Genomic DNA, 25,095 nt, shown 5'->3' with positions numbered 1-25,095 from the left:
TTACTACTCTGTAATGCCAACCTGGAATTGAACTGAATTTTTTCAATTCAATTGAATTGAAATTTATTGCAATTGTCATGAATTCCAATAGAAGTGTCACGGAGAATGGGGACCTCAGAGTGGCAGCCAGTCTGTGTGGGCTAGACCCCCACCCCCGTCTCCCACCTCCTAGTCAGGGGCTCACCCAGAGGCGTGGCTCTGTAGATTCCTGTTGTGTTTGCCAGTATCTCAGCACAAGAGGAAGGTAGAGGGTGGAGAAAGCAGGCTCTCTTAGGACGTGAGGTTTCTGAGAGGAGAAGGCTCTATGCACAACAAAGGAGACAAGGATGGCAGAGAAATCATGGCCCAGTTCTCCTCCCATCCATGGGGATTATGTGACCAGGAGCTCCAACTCCATCCTAGCTGGTTCAAGGATCAAAGGAGATGATGGATGTGGAAGCTCTTTGACAAATATAAGCTCTGGTCAGACATATGCGACTGTTTGGTGGTTGTCTTAGATCGGGCTGCTGTGACGAATACCACAGACTGAGTGGCTTATAAGCAATAGAGATTTATTTCTCACAGTTCTGGAGGCTGGACATCTGAGATCAGGGTACCAGCACCGTCTGTTCTTGTAAGAGCCCTTTTCCAGGTTGCAGACTGCCGACTTCTCCATGTGTCTTCACAGGGTGGAAAGAGCATGGGAGCGCTCTCTGTGGTCCCTTTTATAAGGGCACTAATCTCACTCCACCATCATGACCTAATCAACTCCCAAAGGCCCCGGCCCCTAATAATATCACGCGGGGGTTAGGATGTCAACATTTGAATTTTGGGGTGGGAGGGGAGTGTAAACATTCAGTCCTTAAAAGTCGTCTATTTTGATTTCATCTCTCCTGTTAAAATTTCTTTATAATAATATCACCCTGGTTGGATTTCTGCCTCGCTTATAAGACCCTGAACTACTTAACTCTTCCCTCGCTATTTCATATTATTTCCCTTCTCCTCCAAGCCATGTCCCCAGTCCAGTTATGTTTTCTCCCATTTTCCCTCCTTCCAGTTGGTTCCACTTACTGGCATCCAGCACACACTGGTCTTTGCACTGTCCCTGAACACAACCACTTCCTTCCCTCTTCCTCTCGTTTCCTACTGAGACTCATCTTCTTCGAGCCATCTATATATCCAGCTCTCACCTTGTGAGTGTCCCCACGGTACCCAGCACAATGAGGACTCCACTCACGGGCTGTGAGTACTTCTCGACGAGTTAAAAAGAGGAAAGATAATGATGTCAGCCAGAGTGAGGACATTTATCTTGTCACTGATGACAATCAGCTGGTGACAGCAGCCTATTAAAAATAGAAAGAAGCTTTCTGAAATTAATTCCTTTGTTCTTTTTCTTTTCTATTTTGCATGAAAATGAACAGTTTAAATTAATCTGCATTTTTGTTTTTTCCTAGGTCACTTATACTCATTCTCTTTTCTGTACAACATGTGTATGGGGTAAGTACATTAATTAGCTCTGATTGCATGTTGAAAATTCACTTTATTGAATGTATTATTTTTATTATACTTTTAAACAAGTTACTCCCTGCGACTCAGTGTTTTCATCTGTAAAATGAACTGTTAGACTAGATTAACTCTAAGGTTTCTTTTATATTTTACAGTCAAGATTACTTACCAAATTGCCTAGGTATTGGGGATTCCTTTGTTTTATAACATAACCCTTTCTTAAAAACTTTTTTCAGAGAGAGACAGGAAGCAGCTTGGCCATTTCAAGATTAAATCAAGAAGTATAAGACTAAATTTGAACATTTTAACTCTGGAGAAAGATAAACCTAGAACATTCTGTAATAAGCCCTCTTCCTTCTGCTTCCTCACTAAAGAACCTAAGTTATTGAACCCAACCTCAGGCATTTCTGGGAAGTCTTGCTATGGGCCGCCTATAACTCGGGTTGATCTTGAGACAGCTGGACTGGTTCAATCAGTCTAGTGAACGCGTCTCTAGCTGTCCACTCTCTCTAGCTTGGATCCACCCAATCCAATTTCTGTAATTCAAGTTACCATAGGTCTTTTCAAAGCAAATCAAAATAGAAAGTTGCCTTCCGTTCTCCTTTTCCTACCAGTCAGAAGCAGAAAGCACACGCATCAAGGAATGAGAAGCCTTTGGTTCTTGGCTCTGCCATTGATTCATCCCTGAAGCTCTCTAAGACTCAGTTTTTTCCGAGTGAGGCAGGGATGGTAAGACTTGCTCAACTTAGTTCACATGCATTTGAGAGCATGACCTGAATGAATGAACAGAAACACACTGAAATATATGTGTGTGTGGATTTTTTCTATTTCTCTTACTTGATTTTTCTAAGTGTATTTTTGTATTATATTCCTTTTTTGTCCTGTTATAAAAGTCTACAGAGTCCTACATTTCACTTCCTTTGTTTCTTATGTTCCTTATGAGTGGACCTATCATAACTCCTAAACCAAAGATTGTTCTACAATGCACCCTCCTACTAGCTTGTGTTATGCAGAGATTCTAGAGATTTCACACAGAGTGGCTTTGCTGTAGTTGGGTTGTGAGGGTAGAGATATAAATTGATGCAATATCAATGGAAGGCAATTTGGCATTATCCATCAGGATTTTAAATGAACATACCTGTTGTTGACACAGGAATTTCCCTTTTTGGAATTTGTCGTACGTATTTATACTGATTTGCGCATAAAGATGAATGCACAAGATTAGTTGCAGGGTAGTGATCAGTAACGAAAGAAAGGAGATGACTGCCGATCAATAAGGACTGACTAAACACGTTTTTCAAAAAAAGAAAATAGAGGTACAAATTCAGAACAGATTATTAACCTACAAACTAGTAACTCCTTTTCTTGAACTTTCCATGCACCAAGTATTTGTTTAAAAATATCTGAGATGAAACAGATAGTGACTTTTCCTTTTTTCCCTTTGAAGAAGAGGAACATTGATTTTTGAGAATGTTGGTGTATTCCCAATGAATATGGCTTATGCTTTGAATGTTGGCTTATGTGAGATATTGTCTTTATCTTCTTTTAATGGGTTTCTACTATCTGTTTTTAAGCTTCTTCCTCTAAAAATGCCTACCCCCACCCCCTTTTATTTTGAGGAAGGTTAGCCCTGAGTTAACATCTGCTGCCAATCCTCCTCTTTTTGTTGAGGAAGACTGGCCCTGAGCCAACATCCGTGCCCATCTTCCTCTACCTTATATGTGGGACTCCTGCCACAGCAGGGATTGACAAGAGGTGCCATGTCCGTACCCAGGATCGGAACCTGCGAATCCCGGGCCGTCAAAGCAGAATGTGCACACCCAACCGCTGCACCACCAGGCCGGCCCCGCCTCCCCCTTTTAAAGTGGTGTTTATTGGGATAGGTCTAAGATAGAAGAACTTTGTAGAGACTGAGATGACCCCTTGCTTTTTTCTTTTATTGGTCCAAGTCAAAGCTTTCTATGTGACTATTCTTGTTTCTTTATTAGAATCTGCTAATCTATTTTAAATTGATTCTTCCCTGAGAGGTAATTTTGCTACAAACACCTCAGTAATGCTTGACACAATTAAGTGAAAAAAAATACTATGAAATAATAAGCTTGCCTTTGTTATCAAGCCATCTGATCAACTAACCTTCTTTTTTCTCTGGTTATTTTGATATTTCACTGAACACATAGTGGTGAGCCCTAACCTCGAATGAACCCAACTGTTCAGACTAGTTATTTTAAGTGCTTTCATGCTGTCCCGACCTGGCCCTGGGCATTTAATTTTTTTTTTTTTTTTACCTTATCAGGGTTTTGAACTTAATGTTTCCACATTCATAGATAACAATGTTACTCAAAACTCAAGAGGCGTATGTTTCAGAAACTTCAAATACATTTTTTAACTTAAATTATCTAATTGCTTGGCTCTTGTCAAGGTTCAAATTCTTATATACTTTCAATGACCCATAAGAGTTTTGTTTATAAAGATATCTTTTTTTATTAATGCTTAACGTAAAGATATTTTCTTTTGGATTGTGTCTGACCTTATTTTTCTAGGAAAAAAAGGTCTAAATTTTGTGATTGAAGAGAAAGACATACTGGATAGACCCCTCTCCCTCTTGTGTACATGTATATGTATACACGTGTGTATATTCATATATGCATATACATATTCATTTATATTCGCATACATAGGTGTGTGTATGAATCTCTTTCTTTCTCTCTCTGTATATGTTTTCCATCAGAACTATAAATATTGGTTCAGCTGCTTTATGTTTCCCCATTATACATTGGTCTAAAGGTTTAAGTTTATTGCCTTGAGGTTGCAAAGATCTGTGAATTATAGAAATGCGTGGTTACTACCTCCACATTGCAGTGAGGTCTGGATGAGTCAAGACCATGAACCAGGCAGAGTTTATCCCTGATGCTTTTCTCATATTCCTATCCACGCCCTCAGCTCCTAGCACCTAGAGCTGCTTTTACCACCTGTCCCTCCCAACTGGCAGCCCCTGTCTGTGAATGAACACTCAGTGCTCGTTGTCACTGCAGGTGCATCATGGTGGGTGGTTGTCGTAAAGGGATCTACTTATGGAAACAGTTACTCGGGGACTATATTTTTGTATTGAAGTGACTTATGACTCCAGATGTGGATAATGAGGATTTGTGAGAACAAGGGGCTGACTCTTCCCAAAGGGGCATGTGTGTACGCACGCATTTGTGTGTGTGTGTGTGTGTGTTTGGAGGAAGCATTAAAGTTAAGAAAATATGTGAGTGTGGAGTAACTCTTTAAACGGAGTGTTGAAGAAAAGTTAGGCAAAAGTGGGGAAACGGCCCCAATTATTCAAGTTCAGGAGCTTTCTATTGAGAGACCCATTAGAGGAACCATTCTGGAGTATCAGAAAGTCGTAGGAAGAACAATTTTAATCTGAAATCCAAGGCTGCGACTGGAGCATTGACCCAGAAAGGACTTGATCTTGAAGGTAAAGCAAGAGGTTCCTGAACAAAAAGCCACGCTTATAATTTAAATTAGACACCATTGTGTACTTAATGGGTTTCCTAACTATATTGTTTACGCTCTAAGATTGTTCACATCTTACTAAATGAAGTCTTACCAAGAGAGAGAAATGGCAGAAGCTTCTGGTTGAAGCAAAGTAGCTTCAGAAGGAGGCTTTTAAAAAAATCCTAGCTCACATAATTTATCCTACTTCACACAAACCTTTATTTGGCTCACATAGTCACCTTTTTATTGTCAAGCCACATTGTAAGTTCTTTGCCTTTTTATATATCAATATTAGTCTTTTCTTTTCACAGATTCAGAGGTAAAGGTATACTGTGTATAATTCTCATGTGTTAGGTGAACCAGAGTGCCTGTCATGATGCGTATCAGGTACCCAGCAAAGTGATGAATATCGATGTACTAAATCAGGTGCTTTCACCTTCCAGAGCGGAAAGAAGTTTATTGGTCCTTGTGGAGGAAGAGATTGCTCTGCTTGCCGGTGTTTTCCTGAAAAGGGGTCTAGGGTAAGTGACGTACAAATCAGCACGGACAGTGAGGGAGGGGAAAATGGGGAGCTGCTAATCAACGGGCGTGAAGTTTCAGTTAAGCAAGATGAATGAGCCCTAGAGCTCTGCTCTACAGCATTCTACCTCTGGTCAACAAGAAAGTATTGTTCACTTAAAAATTTGTTGAGCAAGTTGATCTCATGTTAAGTGTTCTTACCACAACAAAATTAAAAAAAAAATCAACATGGACAGCATCCTGAATTTTGAGCCATTGTATTTAACATTAAGCAGTCCCAGATTCTTAGCATGTTCTGGTAATCAGCGATATTTACATCTTTTACTATCAAAGTTCTATAGACTCTGATAAGCAATCCCAGTTATAGTAGACTACGTGTCAAGCTTAGAAGATAATCTGGGAAGCAGTTTTATATAATGTTTTATATAACACTAGTTGTGAATTGCCTTTTGCAGAAAGGGTCCTAAGTGCCAGATGGTACATACTGGGTCGCTCTCTTGATTTTCATGTTGCATATCAGCATTTTAAAGGCTCTGAGAAGTACTGCAGTGAGAAAAAAAAAAAGCCTGTTTAACTTTGTTTAAAGTAGTGTTTCCAGACATTTGGCCATAAGACTCTTCTTTGGATAACATCTTTTGAAATCCTGTGGAATGGTGTTCTGTAATTGAAGCCACAACTGCACTTATTGTGTGCTTCTTATATGCCAGGCACTGTTCTACATGCTCAAAATGCTTTAGCTCACTGATTCCTCACATGTCTTATCATCTTATTGTACCGACTTTGCAGTGCCAGAGACCGAAGCACACAGCAATCTGGTCTCCTGCTCAAGTCCACCCAGGACGGTGCTCTTGATGACAACACTAGGTTCTCTGTCCTGCAGTGCGCAAGAGCCCTCTTGGTTACTGTGTCTCCGGTCCCTTGAACATTTATGAACCTCTCTCTTATATTCTGGTAGCAGCAGCTGGCAGCCTGCTAACTCACTTGTGCTGGAGTATTGGACCAAACAATTATTTTGGTTAAAAATACTCCCCCAATCTTACAAGAAAGGAATATGTTTCAGAAGCTTTGGACATTTTTGAGTCAGATCATCCTTTTGAACGTGTCCAAATCAATCCAACAGGGCTGTGTGTGATGCTCATAAAACACAATTCAGGGGCCGGCTCCGTGGCCGATTGGTTAAGTTCCTGCGCTCCGCTTCAGCAGCCCAGGGTTTCACCAGTTCAGATCCCGGGCGCGGACATGGCAACGCTCATTGGGCCATGTTGAGGTGGCGTCCCACATGCCACAACTAGAACGACCCACAACTAAAATATACAACTATGAACTGGGGGAATTTGGGGAGAAGAAGCAATTAAAAAAAACACAAAACACAATTCAGTTAAGATCAGTCTTCAAGGATGCAGATCGTTTTCTTCCTGAGAGAAGGGACCATATGTTTCTCTCACAGCATCACTTTGTGTTCACCCAGTAGGTGTGCAATATGGATGGGCTACCTTTGTTGAGCCGTTTTCCTGTAAGCATCCATATTACTGAGCTTCAGTTGTGACAAACTGTTTTGTTTCTTCTTCAATACATCAAAAATTTTGGTGATCAGAATTTATCTTGAGCTTTTTCCAGCCACTTTCATGATACAGTTTAAAAACTGAAGCTGCAAGGAAACAAAATTAAGTCACTAAAACCTAGCAATCTAAGACGTGCTTTATCCTTTTCCCATGTAAATGGACACATTATTCAGGAAAAAAAGAGCCTGGCTTTTGTGTGAAGTTGTTAATATAAACATAACAAGATTGTATAAACAAAAAAGAAAAGAAATCAGTGCATCTTAATTTTAAGATCCTTTGAGCTTGAGACCCAAGAACAATGGATTGATCGGCTCTGTGGCAGGAAGGAGATGGAAACACCACAAAACAAAGTTCTCGGATAAAGCCAGCTTGGTGTGGTCCTCTGGTTTAAATGAGGCTGAGAGTTGTTTTAGTGGGGACATTTGGTGATGTCCAGAGACATTTTTGGGTTGTCACAATTGAGTGAACGAGGGACTACTGGCATCTAGTGGGTTAAAAAACCAGGGATGCCACTCAGCATCCTGCAATGCACAGGACAGTCCCCAAATACCAATTGTGCCGAGGTTCAGAAACCCTGCTCTAATCCTACAACAGCTCTGTGAGGCCAGTATGATTATTATTTCCATCTATCAATACAAGAAACTCAAATTTGCAAGAGTTTTAAATAACTTGCTGGTATGTGGAAGAGGCAGGAACCACACCTGGGCATCTGGCTTCAATCCCAGTATTTACCCCATGATCATGAGAAGATGGTGACCCTGAGGCTCAAACACCAGGTTTTAGTCATAACTTTGTGAAGTCTGTGGACACTTTAATCTGCTCCAGCCTGGGTTTCCTCTTATTTACACCATTGGTCCTTTCTGTTCTGTTTCGTTGGGCTGTTTGACATTCACAGGCAATTGAATGCCTACAGGGTGCAATTTGCATTCTGTAACGCAGTCTTCTAGCACCCCGGGTTATGAGGGCTCTCGGGGATGAGCTGCACTCTGCCGTCTGTGTCCCTGTTTCTGGGTGGTCAGGGAGAGCTGTGTGCGGAACACGGGTCAACCTCTGCCCTTCCTGAGATAAATGGGTCCCGTATGAAGGCTGCAAGTTGGCGTTGACCTTGTCCAGCTGGGAATTTGGGGGCGTGGCTTGTGAGTAACTGGGAGGTGGTTTGGAAGGCTGGAGCTCCCAAGCCCTCATCAGCCAGCCAACTCACATCCCATCTCCCGAGCTGCAGTGACAGCTCATGGTGCACTATAAAAATAGGAATACACTAAATTCCGGAGGGTTGAGCATCTGCCTGAGGTGGCACAGCCCATCAGCAGGATAGCCAGGCATTCCTAAGAAAGAATTGATTAGGTACTGTCTTATGGCTTAATGCCTGAGTGAGTAGTTTGTTCAAGCTCCAAATTAAAACTGCTGTGTCTAAAGCAAGTGTTGGGGAGCCAGGCTAGCCCCACACCGTGGAACGACTGTGGGTAGCATTTCAACTGGAGACTGAAGCTAAAGTATGAGGTGGAGCTGGGGCATATCTAAGGCAGGGAACAAAGGGTGGCTCCTTCATTGCTGACAGAATGAAGCCCAGCCTCACCAATGTACCATTGGATGCCCACAGTCTGGCCTCAACTAGTGTTTTCTTCAGTCATCGCTATTATTTCCTCTTCGATCCTCTCCACCAGCATCCGTTAGCGCCCTCACTCTCCCTTGAACATCATCTGAACATCCCACTTCTCATCCTTTTCTGGAATGCCTTCCCGCTTCCCCTCCGCCTGGTCTTTCCTGTCTTCCGCAAATGAGCTCAGTGGTGATGTCCCATCCCCACCCCCCGCTTCCCTCACAGGCCTCCTGCTGATCCCAGCCAGTATTGATGACCCCTGGTGGGAACCTGGTTCCCTGCCCTGGCACTTCTTCCCTGGCTTCCAGCTCTGTTTGGGTTTCAGTGTGGATGTGCCTGACTCTCTCGATTAGATGTAAGCATGTGCTTCTGAAAGGTGGTCGTATGGGCACATGTGAAATGTTTATGCTGTCTCCAGGCCCGGAGTGAACATTCTAGAAACAAAAATAACCTACTTATGTTTCTCCTCTTTAAGAACTGGGGTCATTTTTTGGTGCTTCTTTGAGATGATCTCAGTAGATGGCACCTAATAGGTAGTTAATACACATATATCAATAATTTAAAATTCAGACTGCAGCCTGGACAGGATTTGGGAGCCTGAGCTGGTGGCCAGGCCAGCCTGCAACATGCATGTAGGGATGCTTCCCAAATCCTAGGCAAGGGGGAATAGAATTAGCAGGAGTCTCTCCTCCAGTCCCCCCACCCCCACCCCACGCCCGCCTCCCAGCCTTCAGATCTATTATTAAATGAGAAACCTCACACAGCCTAAATTTCCCTGTGAATTTCAGGTAGGGCCAGAAGTAAGTGCTTTGAGCAGCAGAAACATGCCTGTTGCTGCATTCGGACTTCTTAGGCCTTCCGTAGCATCCTGGAAAGAGCTGGAGTCTCAGGGCTTACCTCTTTGGTCTCTTTTGGGTTCAGAGCCCTCACCTGGGAAACAAGGGTTTGTATGAGAGGGCTGGTCCTGGCCTTCCCAGCCTGTGCTTCTGTGATATGGGGCATGGCTCTTCACATATGACAGCTGTATGATTGGCTTCCAAAATATTTTGTGACTCTGCCCTAACATTTCCCCAAACTTCATTATAGTCCTTCTTTGAGGATGTGGCATTGGGCAAGATTTTAAATTATTCACTATCAGTTTCAAGGGAGGAAGTTCCATGTTTTTGATGGTTGTTTCCTTGTAGGGAAAACGATGTGTCTTTATAGACTAGGATGGGACCTTTTATAAAGTCTGCTTTAGTAACTAGCATGATAATAAAGACACCTTCTGTAGTTTTTTCTAGAATAAAATATGTCTATATTGTTTTCCATTTAAGGGAGTCTAGCAACTGTTACGTCAATAGAACTTTGCAGTTTGGTGGTTTTATATACAAGGAGGAAAAATGTCTTAAAACTCAAGATCTGTCTTAGGTTTTGGACTTTGAAAACTAAAATCCCACACTGGCAATTGAGTCTTTCCTTTGGGAATTTTAAATCACTAAAAAATGTACAAGTATTTTTCATGCGATCTCATTCATTTGCTCTTTAAGCTCCTAATGGCCTTCATTCCATGATAAAAATGGAATTTACTGGGGAAATTTTAATTATTGTTAACATTTTCCATATCATTAAATTATTTGCACACAAAGTTCTAGAACTTAATCTCTTCATCATTCACACAGCTGTGTTCTAGCACACGCTATAACTATAGCCTGATAACTGGTTCAGAGCAATCATTTTTATGCCCCAAAGTTCACAAAAGTCAATTAAGTTATATTGTAATGTAAGCAAGTTCCAATGACAACTGAAAAGTTGGCAAATTTGGTTTGTCACCAACTCCTTAGATTTTTGGTTCTGCTTTCATCTTTTTCTCGCTATGTCTTTCACCTCCAGGAATTAACTCCCTAGCTCATTTTGTCTCTGTTGGAGAATTCTCTGATAAATGAAGCCCTGCCTGAGGGGACAGACTCAGGTGCCTCATGGGCCTGCAGGTAACCTGAGTGAGGGGAGGGGCACCCCAGGATGGAACAGCTGGCCTTGGGGACAGACCATGGGGAGCTGGACAATCCATTTGTTATGTAAAGGCATCAGAATTCAGAATTTTAAAGAAACACAGTGCCTAACGGTTAAACAAATTTCCCAGTAGAAGTCAACCCACTAGCTGCCAGTTTACACCTTTGGCTTAGCTTGTTAAAGTGCTCCTTCTGTCAGGAATATTAATGATGATTATTGAAGAGTAGACAACTTGTGAAAGTTAAAAGAAAGAATCTTCAGTTGTAGGATATTTTTTCCCATCCCCCAAACCCCACGGCATGGTTGTATATTCTAGTTGTAAGTCCTTCTAGCTCTTCTATGTGAGCCACCACCACAGCATGGCGACTGACATATGGGTTGTGTGGCTCTACAACTAGGAACCGAACCTGGGCCGCCCAAGTAGTGAGAGTGCTGAACTTTAACCACTAGGCCATCAGGGCTGGCTCTAGGATTTCTTATGCAGGTGGTTGAGGAAGTATTTCTGAACAGGCCCTGGGGGCCTGGGGCAGAGGGAGGACACGTGTCTATCATTTCATATTATTTGGCCTATTACTAATCATAGTGGTAGAAGTAACATTAGTAGCTGATATCTATATAGAAGAATAACTCCAGTTAGCTAACATGGGTCTCGGTAGGCTAACAAATCTCTGTCTTTAAATCTAGCATTCATGGTTGAGAAAGAAGGAGAGAAAACCAGCTTATATTTGCCTACTATGTTCTAGAATGTACTGTTTTCCAAACAGGCCAACTGCCCGAAACCTCACTGGGTAATCTCAGTTGCAGATGGCACATCGGCCCTGGTCAGTCACGTCATTAAATTGCCAGTGGTTTGCAGGAGAGCCTTTGGTCTCCTTGTGTGGAGTTCAGTTCCATAGCAACGATGACTGCTGAGCTCTGTGACCCGGCCTGAACGAGGCCAGGCGGGCACAGAGCTCAGCAAATGTGGGACTCCGCTGAACTTGGGAGGATCAAGGTCATCACCGAAGTGGAGGCAGCCTTCTCTGTGGTGAGAAATAAGGTGCATCCCAAAGCAGGTTGTTTTCCCTATGAGAAAATGGGAAGCTGTATTTGTGACTAAGAACATTTCTCTAGGGCAAGAGTAACATCTGACTAAATTAGCTAAATTACAGTGTTTTTAGGAAAGAAAAATCTATTTCCCCTTCCAAATACCCTTTTCAGTAAGTTGCCAAGAAATCCACAGGGAAACAGCTGAATCTCCAAGGTGCTCATTTTTTCACTCTTCTGTCATACAATCTCATCTGACATTCATTCAGCAAATAACCATTCATTCACTCCGTTCATTCAGCAAACAGCCATTGGGCATTTGCCACATGCCAGGCATCTGACAAGGCTGTGAGGCCTCAGTGATAAAGAAGATAGTCCCTGCAGCCCAGAGCTCTGAGTCCAGCAAGAGAGCCAGAGATTCACCCTCTGGCCGTTATTTCTGGGGCCTGGTGAGCGCCAGGCACTGTCCTAGCTGCTTGGGGTGCATTAGGGAAAAGAACAGACAGAGAAACAGGCCTGAAAGAAACACGTCGTGTTAGTTCCTTGGGCTGCTGTAACAAATTATCACATACTTGGTGGCTTAAACCAACAGAAATTTATTTTGTCACATGTTCTAGAGGCCAGAAGTCCAAAAGCAAGGATATTGCCATACTCCCTTTATAATAGGCAATAGGGGAGAATCTGTTCCCTGCCTCTTCCAGCTTCTGGTGGCCACCAGCGTTCCTTGGCTTGTGGCCACATCGGTCCAGTTTCTGCCTCCATCTTCACATCGCTTTTTCCTCTGTGTGTCTGTATCAGATCTTCCTCTGTACATGTAGTGGCATCGAGGACCCACCTGGATATCCAGGATAAACTCCTCCTCTCGAGGTCCTTAACTTTATCACATCTTTTGCTGTCTAAAGTGATAGCCACAGTTCTGGGGGTTAGGGCATGGACATATCTTTTTGTGGCCATCATTGAACCCACTGCAAGTATTTGCGCAGAAAGAACAGCCTCTCCTCAGGCACTGAAGTGGACAGGAGACGGGCTGGCATGTTCGAGGGACTGCAATGTGGCCAGAAAGGTTTGATCATTGTAGGTGAGGAGCAATTGGCATGAGATGCAGCTGAAAAAGCAGAACAGGTTCTCCTGTTTAATAAGGAAGGCTTTGAATGATTTTAAGAAGGGTGGAAGCAGGTTGAATTTATGTCATGAGAAGATTATTCTGGCTGTTGTTTGGAGAACACAGTGGGCGGACGACCATTAGGGGAAACCTATTTGGATACCACTGGTGGGAGGTCATGGTGGCTTAGCCAGGGGGTGAGCATGGAGGTGAGGAGGAAGCGGATGGGTGTCAGGAATATTCGGGAGGCAGAATTGACAAGAATGAGAGGGAGACTCCATGTGGGACAGTTGGAGGTGGGCTGTTAGAGGCATGCAGGGGGACTCCCAGGTGAGGGTGAGCAGCTGTGTGGACAGTGGTGTATGGCCAAGGAGCACATCTGGGGGGATGACCATGAGTCCATGATCATGAGTCCATTGTGGAGCTTGAGGTCAGTCGGATAATGTGGCCAGAGTTCAGAGGAGAGGTGTGGGCTCGGGAGGGAAATGGAGGGATTGTTCAGTGATTCACCCTGTGGAAATGGACGAGTTTGCCCAAGAGAAAGTGAGAAGTGAGAAGAGACCAGGGCAGCCCTGCGGAGCTGCAGGAGAGTCCCAGCAGGAGGAGGGAGAGTCAGCCCAGAAGACAGAGGTCAGAGAAAAACACGGAGCAGGTAAGGAGCAGGGACACCAGGAGAACAGAGCGAGGAAGAAGGAGGGAGAGTCAGCTGGATTCTGGACCAAGAGCTCTCGGCACTGCCTCATTCAGTTCCCATGGCAGGTGTGTGATATTGGGCTGATGTTATGCCCGCCATCTTTAAAAAAATTGGAAAACCACTCTTGGATGACCTGGTCCAAGGCATGACCTTGTTGTTCATGGGCAAAGCTGTGTCTTCTGGTTCTCAGTGCAGTATTCTTTCCATTGCACCGTGCTGCCTTTTAAGAACACAGCTGGAAATCCCTGGTCAGTGTTACTCCAGGCTGAACTGACCAATTTATCCCCTCATTAACAAGTGAGGTGAACTTCATGTACAAAATATTCTGCCACCGAAGTCCTGTCTCCTTGCACTGTCTACTCTTTGAGTGACACCTTTTTGTTATTTATTTTCATTACCCTTTCTGATACCCAACGGTTTTTCCTGTTCTAATAGGAAAGGACCCTGGAGGCACTTGCTAAGGGATTTATGCTTCACCTTGAAGCCTGTTGGAGAGTTTAAGTGATGTTATAGTGTCACCTAGTGGCTTACTACTTGAATTACAATCAAGCATAAGAAGGCAGGAAGGGTGCTGCTGAATGCTTCTTTATTAATTTTAACTATAGAAGCGTTTACTCAGCATTCTGTGAGTATATGTTTAGAATTTATACTGTGCAAGGCAGTGGCCAAGGTGCAGTGATAAAAATGCATGTGGATCTCTGGCCTCAAAGATCTTACAAGAAGACATCACCCCAAGCAGATGTTAACTAAAGTAGCATGCGCCAAACAATAATGAAAAATAGGCGATGAGTCTATTTAGGTGTTAATTGTTTTAAGTTTGTAGGAGAGAGATTGGTAACGACTAGGATGAAAAGGGAAGCAGCAACTTTGAAGTCCAAGGAGCTGGGTTTGAATCTCTGCTTCCCCAGCTGATAGCTGAGTGGCTCTGGGTCACTTGCTTCATGTCTCTGAGCCTCGTTTGGGAATAAGGAAGTAGATACAGGGATGATGTTCTTCTTTATGGAGGTAAGGATTCCGTGAGAACAATGTTCAGCGCCATGTCAGTGCCTAGAACAGAGTAAGTACTCAGTGAATAATCGCAGTTATAATTATTATCATCATCATCATCAACATCATCATCCTAGTTTTGATTGGAGGAAGGTAGAACTTGAACTACAGAAGGAGAAAGGTTGCTATCACTTCAGGGAAACAGAAGACACAAGTGTGATTAGAGCAGAGAGTGCAGCCATGGGCATCATAGGGAATAGGGTTGGCTGAGGTGATGGGAGGTAGACAGTAACCACTGCAGGTGTTGATGCAATGACACAGGGAAGGGAAGACTGAGATGAGTTGATGGTTGCCTGTGGGTGTGGGGAGAAGATGGGGCCTAAGGAAGTGAGGGATGCTGGTGCTTGGGTAACCCATGTGAGATGACGAGACCATGACCCAGGTCGCTGTAGTGGGGTGAAAGTAAGACAGACACGTGAGATTTAATCAAAGAAAGATGTGATAGACTTGGTCAGGGGGTGGACGTGGAGAATGAGGGAAAGAAGGGGAGCCAAGCTGACAGCTGGTTGTTGAGCTTACACGATGGAAGGAATGAAGTTGCCACCGGCTGCGTCAGGGAAGAAGAAGGCTGGGAAACTAGTTTGGGAGGGATGAGCTGAGCTTCTGACATGATGAGTATGAATTAACAGAGGAAGAAGATTCAAGAAGGTTTCTAGAAAACAGGGATATAGGATGGGACTGGGAAATTAGATTTGAGAGAACCACAAATATGGAGATCTTTAATTAATTTGATGAATTCTATTGTTGTCTTAAAAAGCTTTATAAAAGAACATAGAGTACATTGAGATAAATTTTTAAAAGTTTAAAAATAAGGTGAGGGTGGAAGCAATTGAAATGACCCTGCAGGTGTGGTGTGAGTGTGACAATGGAGGGACCCTCCATTTGGTGCCAGGAGGAGGTAGTGGGAAGACGAGAGCTTCTGGAGAGAAACTGACCGGTCCAGGTATGAACTCAAGCTTACCAGGAATGTGAGTTTGAGTAAGCTATATCCTGTGAGTAGGCTTTCCTCATCCTTATGGGGATAATAATCCACATTTCTTAGTGTTGCTGTTTGGATTAGATGAGATAAGTTATGGAGAAAGGTAGACACATAACTAAGCTTAAATAGATAAATTCCTTCCTCTTCCTGTGACACTTTTGATGATCAGTGTCATGGTCTTAGAAGCCAAGGGCAATTTGGAAATTTATATGTAGTTAGTATAATAGAAACGTCTTTGTTATTCATTTGTTCATTCATTCATTAACGAATGAATGAGTGAATGGGCATTCATTTATACTGCTTTGCATGGATTCATCTCAGGAAAGAGCAGGAAGCAGTTGCAGAAGAAGCGTGATTGTACACATATTTGTAGTCGTCTGTCTGTAGTTATTTCTCCCAGTCCTCACACTGCTAAAATGACCAAGGGCTTCTTAGACTTCTGTCATTCCCCAAAGGTCTGGTCCCTGGGGGCCAGCAGATCAGTGGCAGCCCAAAAGGCTGATTTGGAAATTTTGGTTTTAAAAAAGAACGTATCCTCTTATCAGTTGGTCTCTTCTACCAAGATGTTGTGAAATAAAAATAATTTGATCTTAGCCCTGCTCAAGAGATGTGCCTGACGTGGACACTCAACAAGGGACAGAATCCTAAAGGAATGCTCCGGCCTCACAGGGCTGGGCAGGCATGCGACTCTGTCCGCTTTAATCGCCTTCATCCTTTATTTGTACAGCTGGCCCGGGAGCCCAGTCCCGCTGTAGCCACAGTCCACAGTCGGGAGGGACATCTAACGGGTCTGTGTCAACTTGGTCTTTGAGTAGAAAGGAAGAGATGACCTGGTGGCTTCCCATGGCATGCCAAAGTTCCCTCAGCTGTCAAGCCAATTGTCATTTCTGGATTCAGTGAATCTGTTTTCTGACTTCACCGTCTCTCAACGAATGTCATAAACCACAGAGGCAATTCCGTGCACACAGTAGCCAAAAAATATTAGAGAAACTATGTCTGAAAGTCATTCCAGTGGGCATTATTTTTCTTTTTGCTAGTCTGGATCCAGTGTAGTCATTCATTGCATATCATGTCATTGTTTGTGAGTGGAGGGTGCGTGGTTAGGAGTAAAACGTTTCGTAAAAAATTTCTTTTAAAGATGCAAAATTTCTGTGATTATTTAATGATTCTCTAGTTATAGAGATGGCTTTTCTGGGCTTGTTATATATGCCGCTTCATCCTGAAATTAATTCTATTATAGCCCTAGGAATAAGTGAGCTCAAATATTTGCTTGTAAACATACTCTTTTTGTCCTGACCCCTTCTTTTATAGGAAATAATTTAATGAAAATGGAATTAATCTCTACATTGCTGTGGATGAATTATTTACTCAAATTGGGTGAACTAATAATGATTGTTTCAGAGATCGGTATTCGGGAAATTTCCGTGAGCAGATTTAGTGCTGTTATTCAGCGTTTAGTGTATTTCTTTACAAAACTTATCATATAGTAAAATACCTGTTAATAGGAAAAAACAGCACTAAATATAAAATAAACCACCAAGTCTTCCAACAGCCATAAAAAATGCAGGCATTTACTGTTTCATGTTAATTTTTCCACTTGCAAAGTAGAGGTTGGATTTGCTGTTTAGTAGGGTTGAAATGAAGGCATAGTAATGTCTGTGTTACATCTGAGCGACAAAAAGACACCAGCATCACTGCATTCAGGGCCCTTGCTCATGGTGTGGGTTGTACTCTGATCCCCTCGGTGTGGAACCATTGCCAAATCCACATAATTACCATCCGCCAAAGTTCTGGTGATGGCAGTTCAGAGAGACAAGAAAGCAGCTCCTTTTTCTCATTTACACGTGTCTTCCTTGGGTGATGGTGTTGGGAGGGCTGACTGTATTATTTTATTAAGTGTTTATTGTTCTCTGCCTTTCTTACCGTCATGACCTTGGACACCTAGATTCTACCCTGTGGGAGCTCATGGTCCAGTGGGTGTGGGGTTGGAGGGATAAAGAGATGATCACCTTAACAGGTGGGAAGTGTTATTACAGAGGCATCTTGGAGAGGCATCTAATGTGAAGGGGGTGTTGGGGGGAGGGCAGGAGATCGGGGGGGGTCATCTTGAGAGATGACTTGGGGTGAATAGGAGGGACACTCCTGATAGGACACCCAAGTCTGGGAAAGAACAGAACAGAGCTCATTCAGGAATGACAAGGAAGTCGGTGTGACAGATCCGGGGCAGAGGAGGAGGAAGCAGATGGGGACCAAAGGGGGATCGGTGTCATTAAATAATGCAAATAACCAGTCCTTGTTTTATGTCTTTTCAAAAGTGTTTTAGATGGCACTTTCTCAGATCAGGGCACATTTCTATACTGAATGGAGTTTTGTCATTTTTACTGCTGTGTTAAACATTTCCACTCCTTTTTTTTCCTCCCCAAAGTTCCATTAGCTCACTGGATTCAGCGTTGCGTGTCTAAAACAAAACACGTTAAAGAGATTTATAGCTGGTTAATTGGCTCTTTCTCAGTTACCCTTTTATGTTTGAAGGTGCATTTCGTTATATTTCTAAGTAATACATTATTGTAAAGTACAGCATTCACAAAAGATAATTTGAGGAGTTTTCCTATAAATTACATGCAAGATGAAAAGATAATTCCCAAACTTAATAAAAAAAGCAGTTATTTCCTGAGCCTTATATTTAGGAAAAATGGGAGTTTTTAACTTATGTTAAGTAAGTAAGTAAGATCAATTAACGTAGGTACAAACGGTCTGCTGAAGTCATTATTTATTCTTACTTTTAGATTGTGCTTTAGAATTCATGCAATATCTAGAGTAAATTAATTTGCCCTCAAAATGCCCCCAAATGGTTTGTGCCCGTATAATTATATTTCATATGTTATTGTTGTCTTTTTTGTAACAAATATTTATACATTTAAGCTTCCTTGAAAATTCTAAGGTCTTAGTATTTGTATGGATACTCAATAAATAGTAGCTATTATGACATTGATGAAAAAGCATGAAGAAAAGGGAAAGTACAAATAAAGGACAATTTTGATTTGTAGTTGAGTAGAGTCAATAATGTTTGTTGAGTCAATAACTTAATGGTGAAAGAGAAATGGTAATTAATCTTTATTATAAAAGTCATGTTTGCTGATGGTAAGATGCTCGCAAAATAGTATGTAACGTCGCCCAGGCTTGAATTTTCACTCCTGAGACACGACAGTATGCCATTTCTTGTATATCCTTCTAAAAATGTTCATGTATAAAAACATATTTAGAGAAAATTTCCTTTTGTTTCTCTACAGGTGGGATCATATGACATATGGCTTGCTTTTTTCCATTTAACACTGAACTATTAAAAGTAATAATAATCTGTAATGACAATAGTTAGCATTATCATGCCAGGAACTATGCTAAATACTTTACCTGCATTATTCTTTTTATGTCCACGAGCCACTGACAGATGAAGAAGCTGAGGAACAGAGAGGTTAAGAAACATGTCCAGGGCCACACAGCTAGTAAGTGTGGGCCTGGGCTTCAGATGCAGGGGGCTGGCTGCAGAGCCTGGAAACTGTCACTTTGTTTCTTTCTCATGAGCATCACGAGGATGTTGTACGTAGGCCCAGACAGGTCTACCTCAGTCTCTTTAATGTCCCGGCCCTGTACATTTCCCTCAGGCCTACACAGTGGTAACTGGCTTGATACTGGACTCTCATTGGCTGCCTTCCCTTCTCTGTGTCGCATCCCTGCCTCCTCCCCCCATCTCTTTGATTTTCAAACATACTGTGTGCATTGACTCCTCGTCCTGCATTTTGCTTCTGGGGCACCCAGACTAAGACAGGCTGTGTGTGATGTTCCATTGTATGAAGGTGCCATAACTTACTCAATCAGTCTCATTTGGGCAGACTTTTATGGGATTTCCAGTTTGTCATGAAATTATGAATAATGTTGCAGTGAATATCCTTGTGCCGTTGTCCTTAAACCAGGGCAAGCAGGCTCTTCCTGCCTTTGGGCCCCATTCCTCAGGCAGGGCACCACCCTGTCTCTCTCCTGTGTCTGGGCCTGACCAAGGCCAGCAGCCCTGTCAGGTGCTCCTCAAGTGTGTACCAGAACTGGGTGGGTCCCAGGGTCTGTTTCTTTTCTTCCTGGTGCTCTCTGACCCTTTATCCAATGTGGAGCTGTCCACATGAGGAGCTCTGGGTTTCTTGCTTCTGGGCTAGTCTGGAGCCTCATGGCTGAGCCCTGGTTTCCGGGGGATGGCTGGCTAACAGAACATTTCCACTTACCAGTGCTGGATTTTGTTCACGGGATTGCATGAGATTGGGTCACCAGAATGGTGCTGATGCACTGATTTCAGATGACTCAGATTTTTATGTAGATGCAGCTCTGCAAAATATACATTGCCCTGGGACCTGAACCTCCAAGGGGCAGCCCTATATTCTTGTATGTGGTCCTGTGCACTGTTGGAGTTCAGCACTAATTATTCAAAATTGCCCAGAAGTTTAAGAGATCTGATCTAAGCAGATATCTCCTGAAATCCATTTAGCTTTTCTCTCCACATACCAAGATTTACTTGCTCATCAAATGCAGTTATTTATCTTGTTTGAGGGGGTAAAGGGGTATAAAATAATTTTTCTTAAATCTTTGGAAAGTTTTAAAAAGCACAGAAAATTACAGGTGAACATCTGGCTTCAAATCAATACCAAGGATGTTTTCAAACTGTAACGAAATACAGCATGGACTCTGAAATGTGTTAGACAGCACAACTGAACACATTAGACACCACAGTGCCTGGGGTTGAGTGGCCGAATCACCTTGCATCGGTGAAAGCCTTGTTAGAAGCTTCTCGTTATGAAGCTTCTCTTTATTTAATGTAGGATATTGTCCTAAGATTACAAAGTGAGTTACTTAAAAAACCATCAGAATCAAAGACACACTCTACCCACATCAAATTACAGACAGAGATTGAATGTTGAGTCTAGAAGTGTCATTTAGAAACCCTGATTTTAGATTTTTGAGTTCATTCAATCCTTGTTCCTGTACATTGATTATTTTGTAAAAAGTAAGTTTGAATGTATAAAATAAATTTATATGTCATAAAGGTTACCTTTGATAGAATTACTTTTTTCAAAGTTCAAAAATAACTTTCCCAACTACACAGGGCCCAGGTGGAGTGTGTCCAGTCAGATGGGGGGTCAGGCTCGGCCTGTGAGCATCGCCGCTGCCAGTCCATCTATCCCTTATTTATTTGAAAGGAATTTCCTGAGCCAAAGCCTATGGGAGATGGGAGGCTTAACTGGGGAGCAAATATCCCTGCCCTCATTGTGCTCATATCTAATTGGAGAGGCAAACAATAAACTGAGGAGCAGACACATAATTTAAAAATAGGAAATGCTAAGATGCTAAGACAGAAATGGACAGGATGCTGTAATCGAGACTGATGGGGTTGGGAATGGTTGGAGAGCCTACTTCACTGGAGGGGGAGGTCCAGGAAGGCCTCTAAGGAGGTGGCAGTATGGCTGGGATCCAAGACATGTGAAGATGTGGGGAAAGAGCAGTGCAGAGGGAAAGCATATACAAGGCCGTAAGATGGGAAGAGCCGTGTGGTGGGAAGTAGTGAGTGTGGGGTGGGCACAGCATGTGGGTGCGAGGGAATCTGGGGTCACACCTTGGAAGGCCTGGAAGGTAAGAAGCACGAGGTTTATTCTCCAAGCAGTGAGAAGACGAGGAAGGGTTTGAAAAAGCAGGCAGTGCCGTGATCTGACTTCTGTTTAAGCGTCACTGGGGTTGTTGTGTGGAGTGACGCTTGGAGGAGAGTAGAGGGAGCTGGAGACCATTTAGGAGGCCAGGGCAGTAGGCTCCCTGGAGCCTACTCCATCAGCAGCAAGACAGTGAGGTGGGTGAGTTGCAGATCTATTTCGGAAGTGAAATGGTACCAATGGATCATGTATTAAATGTAAAGATGACAGAAAGAAGTATATTAAGGATGACTCCCAGGATTCTGGCTGGGTTAAATGGGTAGATGGGGAAGGTAGATGGAGAATCAGATCTGGGGGCAAAATCAAGAGTTCCATCTTGAATTTTTTTTTTTAAGCTGGAGGTTCCATTGTACCCAAGGAGATGTTAAGGAAGCAGTGAGGTATGATCATCTGGAAGCTGGAGGAGAAGGCTGAGCTGAGACATAGAAGTGGGGGTATTGGAATCTGTGGCATTTAACATTTCAGTCCTGGAGGGAACCGTGCATGTAGGGATTGTGGAGAGAGAGATGGGAGCAATCTCATGGAGGACAAGGGAGCGTGCTCCTCAGAGGCTAAACTTCCTTAGTCCGGAATGGAAAGAGCTATGAGACCCGCAGCCGCCTCTCATAGGCAAGAACTGAGCATTAATTCAGTGTCAGTCTGTCTAAATGCAACACAGAACAGGCCAAAAGGGAGTTCCTCATCTTTGTGCCAGAAGCGTTCCCACTGTGGGTGCGGGGGAGATCTGAGCTAATGAAACTTCACCTAAAATAAGAGGTGACCTTTTCATTCATGGAAAGTTGGATTGTGGTGTGGAGAACTTGCTTCCAAATTATGAACAAGAAATTAAGTAAAAGCAGATGAAAAAGAAATGTTTCCCCCTAAAAGGGCAGACAGATCATTAGCCATTTGAAGTAAATAAAAGATCTGTTTTTCCCCACTCTTCACTAGTATCACTAATGTACTGGTAATAAGTCTTTGATTTTTTTTTTTTAAGTTCCTTGCTTCACTAAACAGCTCAGGATTTATCAATGTCATTGACAGAATGAAAATAGTAAGAGAACTCTAATCAGTTTATGTGTGTGTGTGTGTACTCACACGTAGTAATTAAAATTTATCGTATGACAAGTTCAGATTGAAAAAGGCAGCGTTGCTGTTTCTTATTTTTGTAATTAATTGATCATTTGTGCTTCTATTATTAGAATCTGCTCAAACTCTAACATTTCAGTCTTCTCTAAGCTCAAGTGACCATATATTTTTGTTAGAAGATGCTACTTAGGAATCAACCCCCCTTTTTAAATCTTTTTTCCTAGGGTCAACCGGGACTCCCAGGGTTGCAGGGCCCTATTGGACCCTTGGGACCTCCAGGACCCATTGGAATTCCAGGAGAGAAAGGGAGGAGAGGTGACAGTGGCCCTCCTGGAGGAGCAGGTGACAAAGGAGATAAGGTAAGTCTATTCTTAAGTAAAAGATTCATATTAACCACTCACCAGCACCACTATGCCATATTTTTTATAATCACACGTATTACCTCTCGCACCTTGTAATAAATCAAGTCTCAACTCCTCTCCCTTAATCAGCCCTCATTCCCTAACCCCTTTCCAAAGGAGCATGCCTTTCTAGACCTTTTCTTTGCACTTAAATACACGAGTGTGCACAGCAAGCAGTTATGGTATTATTTTATGGCTTTTTAAAGAACCTAAAAATATTATATATTATGCTGAGTCTTTCTTTTTTTACTCAACCGTATGGCTTAGAGATCATTCCATATCAACTTATGTAGATTGAACTTATTCCTTTAAAAATACTGCATATTGTGCCATAGTATGGATAAAACTATAGTTTATTCCCTGTTGAGAATTTGAGATCCTACCCCTCATTGTGTAGCACAAATGTGCAAAAGTAATCCTATAAATTACCTGTGTGCACATTTAGGGGTTTGTTTGTCTAGGATAGATGGATTCTGAGAAGTTGAATTTCTGGCTTATAGGGTGTTGAATGTTTTATTTGAATTGATACTGCCAAGCTGGCTTCCTCAATACAAAAAGAAAAGTACAAAAGGTTGATTCTTAAGGGTTAGTATTTAAGCTCATTAATGTAAAGATAGGTGACAGTGACTGCTAAGTGTTTTTTAAAAGAGTTATTAATTATTCTTGTTTTCAAGTAAATCAACTTGTTAATCTAATAATTTAGTAACTTTTATGTCTTTGTTTTATTTTCTGGGATTTTAGGGTCCAACTGGTGTCCCCGGATTTCCAGGTTTAGACGGCATACCTGTAAGTATCTGTAAATTTTCTCCATCTTTTTTAAATAAGGGACAAACACTCATCAAAACCCTTAAAATTGCATGTTCAAAAAATACATATATAGGACAAACTTTTCACTATTTTCTAATTTTAGTGTGTGAAAGGGTGCTTGCATTTCAATTTTGTATAGTAATAACTCCAAGACCAAAACACTTTACTTGAAGAGCAAGGTTTTCAAACAGATTAGAGAAAACCAAAAATTGGAGCTAGATATACTTGACATGTCAAGTACAATGTTCTGGAAATAAATGTATACTCATAATGAAAGTTTTTATTTGCTGGTAAGTCCCAACAGTGGAAGTGGGCTCAACACTCTCATTTCTGATATGAAAATCAAATGAAAGAAGAAAGAGGTATTTTGGGTGCTTTACAATTCATTAGAGTCTGTCTAAGGATTTCAAGGAAGGTTTCTTCCAAATCTTCTGGAATACTCCAAATTAATTAAATTAAATTGGGTGCATTAAAATTTATTTATTTATTTTTACTATTCTACATGATACTTGTGGGTAGAGAGGACATTTCACAAAATTAAACAACATGTGAGTCACAATTGCCATAATTTGGGTCCCCATATTTGCATAACCTTTGTGTTATAGTTTTTGGGCAAAAATGCTTCACCTAAAATTTTGTTTCCTGTAGGGGCACCCAGGCCCTCCTGGACCCAGAGGCACACCTGGCATAAATGGCTACAATGGCTCAAGAGGTGATCCAGGGCTTCCAGGAGAAAGAGGCGCTCCTGGCCCAGGAGGCCCCCCAGTAAGACACCTACAGTTCATCCTAGTGGGAATCTTAAATGAAAAGGTCCTACAGTGGGAATAAGGCTTGATGTGTTCAAGCAACAGAGTTGTTACAGATGTGCTGGGAGCATGGTGAACACATGAGGGTGACCAAGAATGAGGACAGAGAGCTGGGCAGGACATAGAACTGGGCAGGGCCTTGTAGACTGTGGAAGGAAGCTGGATTTTCTTTTGCATGCCATGGGAGGGCACTGGATAGTTTTAAGGAAGTGACATGATCTGATTGATATTCTTTTAAGATTTTCCTGGCTGCTCTACAGAGAGTGGATAGGGGAAGAGAGCAGGGAGGCCTGTGAGCAAAACTTATGTTGTTTGTCATTAAACATTCACTGCACACATGTGAACCTCTCTAGGTATTTCACACAGAAAGGAATTTAATACAGGGAATTTGGCGCTTATTGTAATGGTTGGAGGAGTGGAACTCAGGGGCCACCATGAGACGACTGATTTCAAGGGCTCACACTTAACTGAGATCCAGAAGTCAGGAGGCTGTTTCTACACCATAATCACTGCCTCTCATCTTCATGTCGAGACATCAGCAAATAAACCTCAAGTTTCTACCTTCCTGCTTGGCAACAACAAAAGGAGCAGGAAGAGGATGCATTCCTCACTTCCGCCTTCCAAATTTCCTAAGTACCTCTCCCAGGTGGAACCTAATTTGCATCTAGCCACAAAGGGTCTTGGAAACGTAGTTTTTAGCTTTCTAGTCTCCATAATACAAAAAGACAAATGGAAGTGATTTGGAGTGGAGGTCCAGAAACAGTTGACAATATCCAGCAC

General features: G+C 42.4%; 1 protein-coding gene across 13 annotated transcripts in view; it reads left to right on the top strand.

Annotated features, from left to right (window-relative positions):
• COL4A4 (collagen type IV alpha 4 chain) overlaps window positions 1-25,095 on the top strand; it is a 121,685-nt gene that overhangs the window by 18,615 nt on the left and 77,975 nt on the right. For all 13 annotated transcript variants that reach the window (XR_011439520.1, XR_011439519.1, XR_011439521.1 and 10 more), the window contains exons 3-7: window positions 1,434-1,476; window positions 5,412-5,489; window positions 22,526-22,660; window positions 23,444-23,488; window positions 24,158-24,274. Coding sequence is in view for 4 of the 13 variants with exons in the window: in XM_070269349.1 (XP_070125450.1) it covers window positions 1,434-1,476; window positions 5,412-5,489; window positions 22,526-22,660; window positions 23,444-23,488; window positions 24,158-24,274 (418 nt within the window). In the remaining 9 variants the exon portion in view is untranslated. The remainder of the gene's footprint in view (window positions 1-1,433; window positions 1,477-5,411; window positions 5,490-22,525; window positions 22,661-23,443; window positions 23,489-24,157; window positions 24,275-25,095) is intronic.

Source organism: Equus caballus, chromosome 6 (genome assembly GCF_041296265.1).
Source record: "Equus caballus isolate H_3958 breed thoroughbred chromosome 6, TB-T2T, whole genome shotgun sequence".
Lineage (NCBI taxonomy): Eukaryota > Metazoa > Chordata > Mammalia > Perissodactyla > Equidae > Equus > Equus caballus.
This window is presented reverse-complemented; position numbering and strand designations above follow the sequence as displayed.